Source organism: Theropithecus gelada, chromosome 18 (assembly GCF_003255815.1).
Source record: "Theropithecus gelada isolate Dixy chromosome 18, Tgel_1.0, whole genome shotgun sequence".
In the NCBI taxonomy this organism is placed as follows: Eukaryota; Metazoa; Chordata; class Mammalia; order Primates; family Cercopithecidae; genus Theropithecus; species Theropithecus gelada.
The window spans coordinates 59,407,066-59,415,651 of NC_037686.1; the positions used below are offsets into that span (position 1 = coordinate 59,407,066).

The 8,586-nt window shown below is 33.4% G+C and overlaps 1 protein-coding gene across 3 annotated transcripts in view; it reads right to left on the minus strand.

The window, feature by feature from the left end:
- The window catches only part of CDH19 (cadherin 19), a 111,777-nt gene that overhangs the window by 74,209 nt on the left and 28,982 nt on the right, over positions 1–8,586 (minus strand). For all 3 annotated transcript variants that reach the window (XR_003116656.1, XM_025365242.1, XM_025365241.1), the window contains exons 2-3: positions 5,101–5,405; positions 1,350–1,644 (exon numbers count right to left, since the gene is read on the minus strand). Coding sequence is in view for 2 of the 3 variants with exons in the window: in XM_025365242.1 (XP_025221027.1) it covers positions 1,350–1,644; positions 5,101–5,295 (490 nt within the window). In the remaining variant the exon portion in view is untranslated. The remainder of the gene's footprint in view (positions 1–1,349; positions 1,645–5,100; positions 5,406–8,586) is intronic.

Sequence of the window (8,586 nt, forward strand, 5' to 3'; positions counted from 1 at the left end):
GAAGAGGAAGAGGAAGAGGAAGAGGAAGAGGAAGAAGAAGAAGAAGAAGAAGAAGAAGAAGAAGAAGAAGAAGAAGAAGAAGACGACGACGACGAAGAAGGGGGAGAGGGAGGGGGACGGGGAGGGGAAGGGGAAGAGGAAGAGGAAGAAGCAGAAGCAACAGCAGCAGCAGCAGCAGCAGCAGCAGCAGCAGCAGCTGTGGAGGAAGAAAAGGAAGAAGCAGAGGGAGAAAGGAGGAAGAGAGGGAATAAGGAGACAGAGGGGAGGGCAGTAAGGGAAAGGAGTAGAAAGGGGAGAAGGAGGAGGAAGAGGGGGAGGAGGAATATGAACTGATTCTTTGCCTAGCTACCAAAACAGAGGAATTTAAACTGCTATTTACATCCAATAATAATTTGTCTTGATATATATATTACACAGGCAAATTTGTTTCTGCTGTATTTAAACACCCATGTTCCAAACAATGTAGAAATACATCTTTAAATTCCTACCTGGAATGTTAAAAATGAAGAATCAGGAAATTTTATGATGAAATACGTATTTTTGAAATCATTGACTAATGAATCAAGTAATGAGGTAAAGTACTTACAAAAATGTTACCACAATTTAAAATGGCCATTATCAAATCACATTTATTTGTCACTGTTAAGTACATTTTTTAATTAAACATGCCATTCTATTGTGCTACAAAAATTTTTTGAGTGAATGACTGAGAGAAGTTTTGCATAATCACAATTTCCCCTTTACTGGAAAGACAGTTCTAATTTCCAAGACAGTCAACTCTCATCTTATGGAAACCATTCTCTCCTAAATGCATTATATTTAAAATATTAACAGCAAGAACACTGGGTTTTGAAAAGTATCTTCAAATAAATGCAGCCATGCACAGGTGTTCAACCACTTGCTTTTGTCTTAGTGGTTTTTTTTCATGGTTTTGATATACACAGTAGAGTCTAATAAATTCACTTTTCCTATTTTTCTATGCATATCTTGCAGGATTAGCTTATTTGCTTTTATGAAATACAAAAATATATTTTGTTTTGAAAAAGAAATTCTTGTACTTAAGAACCTAGTAAATGAACAAGCTAAAAAATTTATGAATTGCTCAAATAAACATGTCTAAACTTCTTTTACTCCTGTGAAGATTGAGGTATTTTAATAACATTAATGCGTAGTATCATTTTTTCAAAATTTTGATGCATAGTCTAATTTTTCAAATATTTTACTTAAACATATTTGTAGAAGGAAGTTCTAGTATAGAACCTTAAATCATCTACTTCAAAACATATCCTTGAAATTTTAAACCTGCTTTCATTGTTAATATATCTTTGATGTAAATTAATATGCAATACCTTCTGGAGACATCTCTGGTACAATGGCCTCATAAGGTTCATCTAGGAATTTTGGTTCATTGTCATTGATATCCGAAACTTTGATGACAAACTCAGACTCAGGTTCCACAGCCCTTCCAGTAGTGATGTCTATTACCTGGGCTCTTAAGATGTAGAGGGATCGCTCCTCTCTATCAAGCTTCTGTATGGCATATACGTCACCTGTTCTTTCATCAATGATAAAAGTACTTCCAGCTCCAGCTCCCAAAAGCTTGTACTGCAAAGAATTGTTTCCATTGTCTAAGTCAGATCTTAGCTGCAAATGGAAAGAGGGATCATTTAGTTTCCAAACATCTGAAATGGGCAAATCAAAATAAAGATTTTCTTTTTATGTATGTTAATTATTCTCCAAGTTAATGATTTTATATTGTTTCCATATTACATTAAATGGGGTAAAATATTAAATGTCAAGATTAAAATCTATCACCAGGGAGAGGGGAGAGTGAATATTTAGTATAAAGAACTATACAAATTTCATTATTCTTAACAGAAACAACACTAATTGGACAGTAAAGCTTCTTTTGTAAGTTATGCACAACACAGTTGGTCCAATTTTGATTTATAATTAAATAATCAGTCACTAAAACCATACTCTCAAATATTTATACTAGACTGGGTCCTAGAGACAGATAGAAAGATAATTTGGTGACATCTAAACACTGATGTTCTGTCTCTTGGCTGGAAATGCATGGAAACAAGAAAATATTAGGATGAAAATTAGGGTTCATAAAGATAAAAATAATCTTGACTGTTCTTTAGTTACTTATTATTTGTCATAAAATCTATAAATTGCTTTTTATTAGTGTTCTCAATTAATTCTCATATCAATATTATGAAATACATATTATTGATATGATCAATTTTTCTATAGAGAAGAAAAGTGAGATTTTGTTTTACAAACTTTTTTCAGAGTCACATGATCATAGTGTAGATTTAGGATTTACACCATGAGGCTATCAAATCTTCTATGAGGCTGTCACATTTCAGATTCTCCACTGACAACAACTCAGTTACATGTTCTTTAGCCCTTGGGTTTTAGCCAGAAAGTATAAAACTTTCTTCTCAATCTATTCTACCTAATTATCAAATACACACTTTCAGCCTGTGCACTCATTTCCGTATTTTCAAAAGCAAAGTAAATTTGTTCATCATTCATACTGTTGAGGTATTATTTAGAATTTTTAATTTATCTGTAACAAAAAAACAGTCTAATTCTGATATAGTTAAAATGATGGTATAGCTTTTCATATCTAAATTATTTGTACCTAGGAGAAGTATGTCATGGTTCCCTGATTGTGAATCCACATTTTCTTGATTCACCATTTATGAAAATGCTCTTATTCAAAGTAACAGTTCCTCTGCAAATTTACAAAGATAACCATGAAATCAGTTGCAAACAAATTCATGGTTTTTCTGATGGCTCAAGTTATAATTTCTTCTTCTGGATAAATTAATACACTTTCTATGTGCTTGTAGAGAAAAGCTAAAGGTATTAGTAACTAATTTTGAATTTCAACAATGTGCCGAATATCAATGCCATGTAACAAAACAAATTGAGAAAAATAACATCCAGATTGTCTTTCTGCTAATACCTCTTTTAATTTGGTAGTTCTTAATTATTCATAAAAGAAATTCTTTATTCAATGATGTAATAAATTGAGGAAAATAATTATACAATCAAATCAATATATCAAGTGAGCAATGTATGGCTCATATTTTTAAAATGATATCATTTCAATATGGTTTGATAATTTATTTGATATTATAATGAAGATAAATTAAGTTTAGTAATAAATAAATATATTGCAAGTATATGTGCCGTGTAATTTTCAAAGACAAGTGAGATTGACATTTTTTTTTTTTTTTTTTTTTTTTTTTTTGAGACGGAGTCTCGCTCTGTTGCCCAGGCTGGAGTGCAGTGGCCGGATCTCTGGTCGCTGCAAGCTCCGCCTCCCGGGTTCACGCCATTCTCCTGCCTCAGCCTCCCGAGTAGCTGGGACTACGAGATTGACATTTTTAAGACCCAGATTTAAGGGAAAACAAAAAAGCTTACTTGAACACTTGCCTTTTAGTGTCACAAAATGCACATGTTAAACACATTTCAATCAAATGGCTTCTAGTATTATACAATTTTCTATACTTCTATTCAAAAAGTATTTTCCTAATTAGGCTGCTACTATCGATTTGCTAAACAAACATCACTTCAAATTTTCACTTAATTGTACTTCCCAATCTTAATCATTTTTCAAACAAATGGATCAAAGAGAGTTATCTTGAACACATCAGCTAAATTGTATATTTACTAACTCTTTTGACAAGCACCTAAACATTCATTATTGTTCTTTTTGAAATCAGTGATCTGCTTGTTTTAACTTGATGAATTCGTGTAGCAGAAAACCATTTTTCAGAGTAGTTTCATAAATATTTGTATAGAGTGGAAAAATAAGCAAAACCAATCACTGGTGCGAAAGGAGGTAACCAGAGATTCATGTGGGGCATAGAAACAAACAAACTAGAAAATGAGACAGCCCCAGAGGTAGCCTGTGTTCCAATTACACTGATGCACTTTCCTACAACACCTTATTTACTAAAAGTCAACAGCTGATTTTAGCCTGTTACCCCATTCAGTGATGGGACAGCTTATGGTACTCTGTGCAGTCTACTGTAAAGGTATCCAGAGACTCAGTTACCGAGTCAGCACCTAACTGTGGACCTTGTTAGTGCCAACTGTGCATACTATTTACCTGCAGTTCAAGTCAAAAATAAAAGGGGATGAGAAATATTACTTATAACGTGTGTGTGTGTGTGTGTGTGTGTGTGTGTGTTCACAATACACCCTCCTCCCTACACGTTTGGAAATACTTGCCTAAAATCCTAATCTAAGGTTTTGGTTGAACGTACTCATATACATTTGGCTGATAACATAGGTGAAGTTCTGTGGAATTCAGATACCATGCTAACACTGCAGCTCTCCTGAAAGGGCTAGAAAAAGAGAGTTAATAAATTTTGAGTGCTTCACCCTTTGGGCCCAATTAAATTTTAGTGCCAGTTAATTAGCAGTTAAACTTATTTCAGTTCATTTATCTAGAGAAAAAGCCTTGTGGAAAAGGACATGATACTGTAATCACCTTTGTTTAAAGGAAATCAAATAATAAAATACAAACCAAAAACATAAATAGAATTTGCTTTGTCTCATTAAGGAATTGTTCTTAAAATATATTCTTTTAAGAAAGTGAACATAATATTCCTTTTACTTGACTAATCAATTGAAGTGTGTAGGCTCCTGAAGCTACTTAATTGTAAAAGAATATGGTATTAACCTGCTTCATTAAAAATGAATGAGGGGTAAATCAACAGCTACTTAGCGTAATAGAAAATCAGGCTAAATACGTTGGTAAATGATATTTGTCTCACTGTGACTGCTTAGATCCATTACCAAAAATAACACCATCAAGTTTCCAGATGTTGAAAGTGAGAGCTGCATTTTCCTAAGGGATACTAACATGAAATTTAAAAACCAGAACTATCCCTCTTCAAGATTTTAGTGGATGTTTTAGGTGCTTGCAAATCTGAAACAATTATTGATGTGATGTTTGAAGCTTTTCAGTGGTTTCACTGTCAAAATGTGGAACTCATCAAATCTCCAAACTTCTCCAACATATTTATTTACATTGTTGTGCTATTTACTGTAACATTTTAAATAAATAAGTACCCGGCCGACGTGATGACTAGTCGTATTCATTTCCTCTGGTACAAAAAATTGGTTCCACACCCAGCCACGCTTCACTCTCAGATGAGATCCCACTGGCTGCTGGACTTTCTTTGTTTGAGAGTTTTCTGTTGCTCCAAGACAAGGCCATAGGAGAGGAATTCCCAACATAAAAGGCAGCAGTAAATAACAATTCATTGTGTTGACTCTTGATTCCAATTGTTACTCTTCAGAGAAACAGGATGTCACAAACAAAAATCTTGCTTTCTTTTATAATCTTTTTTTGCTCCTCTGTATCTTCTATATACCTAAAGCGTCACAAACAAAACAACATTTGACATTTTAAAATAACATTTTCTCACATAATTACTAAAGACAGGTTACAACTTCTGCGTATGACAAAAACGGAATAAAAATATACATTTAATTTATCTTCCAATTAAGCTGGCTAATTATATTTTGTAGGTCAGTAATAATTTGATTAGAATAATTATAAATTTCCACTCAGGCACTGCTAGTTTTAAACTGCAGTCATAAATCTGCCTGAAGGTTGAAAGATTGCTCTGGGAGTCTCCTTGATTGACAGCTGACATTGAGATAGACTTCCTTTTAATTTGACTTGGTTACTTTCTCCATTCTTTCTCAGTAAAACTCAAACTATCTTATTAAAGCAACAGTCAATCCAGGAGGAAAAAAAGTCATATTTTTCCTCTTTATATTTGATAGACATAAGCTTCCTCAACCAATTTCCCAAATTATGATGTTTTATGTAGTAATTAAATAGACAAAATGGCAATTCAGCTTAAAACTGGTGAATTCAATAATCAGTTATACTGATGCTATAAAACACTAAGTAGAAAGCTTGTGCAAGATATTTACTCTTTTTAAATTTCAAAGATATGGGGAAGAAGTGTTTATCAGCTTAACAAAAAATCATCTTAAGACAATAAATATAAAATTATAGTGCCTGGGTAAGAATGGGTGAATGCTTATAATATTTAAGAATGATATGAGATATATCTTCTATTATTTAAATACTAAAACACAAGACTCTGCCTACTGAGTTTTACATTTAAACTTTCCATTGACCAAGGCTGTCTCTTTATGATGGGTAATTCTAATCCTTACATGTAATTTAATAGTTTTGCATTTCCAACATCTACATTCAGCCAAATTTGATGTATTTCCTTGGCTTCCATGAAGAAAAAATAATTTTGTAAGCTTCACAATGGAGTTTAATATAATATAATCAACAGAAAAGCCAGAGTTCATGTTAGGACTTTTTCTGCATGATTATGTTTTGAATCTTCTGCATGTATTTTTGAATGACTCCTTAGAGATTTTTTAGGTCTTTGGCTCATGTTAAGAAGAGTTGTTAAAAAACACCTAATTAAGAAAGTACACAGGGATTCTGTGGTCCCGGTGTACTCCCTTTAAGCAGATGTACTCCTTGTTAAAAGTTTACTTAATGAAGGTCATAGAGAAATTCAGCTGAGGTGAAAAAGGTGAAATTTATCTTTATGTTACGTATTTGAAATTCAGATAAATCTGCGCTTTAGAAATTGCTGAAATATGTATTTGCGGTAGCTGATGAATAACAATATTTGGAACTGGTACAATATTATTCATGAGAAAGATACTTTCTATAAGTTTGGCAAATTTTCACCAACACTGATATGAAGTTAGCTGGCTGTGTTTCAGTGAATATAATTTTTGTGAACTTTATATTATGGTATTTTGATACATATAAAGATATATAAAATAGTGTAATGAATACCTAGGTATCATTACCCTGCTTCAGTAATTACCAACATATGGTCAATATTGTGTCATCTCTATTCATGCTCACTTTTTAATATTAAAACCAATTTCAAATTCATATCATTTTAACCATTGAAGACACACACACACACACACACATATACATACACAAGTATAAATGCTACATAAGTGTGTGTACACACCCTTAAAAATCAAAGTTTAAAATTAAGAAAAAGTTTTTAATATAACAAAATACTCATAGTGTTCAAATTAAAAATCTTTGTCTTTGAATTAAGACTTAAATATGTTCACACAATACAGGTTTTTGATACATTTCTCAAGTCTCATTTGGTCTACAGATTTCCTCTCTCTGTTTCTACTTTTTCTTTTCATTTATATGCTGAAGAGTCAAGGTTATTTGTCCTATAGAGTTTCACATAGTCTGAATTTTGATAATTGTATCACTGTTGTGTGATTCAAGTATGTTTCTTTATCCTCCGTGTTTTAAATAAATGTTTAGGGGCTTGATTAGATGTAATATAAAATATTCATCAAACATATTCATAGCCAATTCCCATTGCATGACATCTTTAGTGGACTAGTATACAAAATATATGTTCAAGAAACCAGAAGAAAGTTTGAACGTGTTAAGTAGAAAAATTGAAAATAAAATAAAGATTAAACTTTTAGAGAATAATGCTACAACATTTGTGATGAAATACACTGCATATGATTAATGGCATATTATTCACACTGAGAAAAAAACAGATTGAAGACAGAAGTATAATTCATCTGAAAAAACATAATGAGAAAAAGTTAAAAAATTAAAAATGAACAAACTATCATTGAGTTGTGAGACAACTTCAAATATTCTCATTTATGTACAATTGCATAAATTGTTTCATTCTAGAACCAATGAAATTTAGAAACTCATACATGCAAAATGCTTAACAAAACTTAAGCGCAGATATTAAAAAATATTATACCAAGGCGCGTCATGATTAAATTACTCAAAACCATTAATAATGAGAAAATCTGAAAGGTAGTCAACGACATGTTATATACAGAATAACAAAGATGAAGTTGATAGCAGATGCCTCATCTCAAACAATACATGCCAAATGACAGTGCAGAAACATTTTTAAAGTATTGAAAATGAAAATAAATCCATTTAAGTGAGATTTTCTCCAACAACTACAGTGATTTTTATAAAGAGATCAGCTGAATTGAAAGAGAAGAAACTGAGCTGTCAGGTATTGGAGAAGCTAATTCAAAGAACAAGTAAAAAGTTAAAGAGGTAAGCCTTTAGACACTTACTGCAATGGTATAAGCAAGATGGCCGAATAGGAACAGCTCTAGTCTCCAACTCCCAGCGCGAGCGACACAGAAGACCGGTGATTTCGGCATTTTCAACTGAGGTACTGGGTTCATCTCACTGTGGAGTGCCGGACGATCGGTGCTGGTCAGCTGCTGCAGCCCGACCAGCGAGAGCTGAAGCAGGGCGAGGCATCGCCTCACTTGGGAAGCGCAAGGGGGAAGGGAATCCCTTTTCCTAGCCAGGGGAACTGAGACACACAACACCTGGAAAATCGGGTAACTCCCACCCCAATATTGCGCTTTAAGCAAACAGGCACACCAGGAGATCATATCCCACACCTGGCCGGGAGGGTCCCACGCCCACGGAGCCTCCCTCATTGCTAGCACAGCAGTCTGTGATCTACCGGCAAG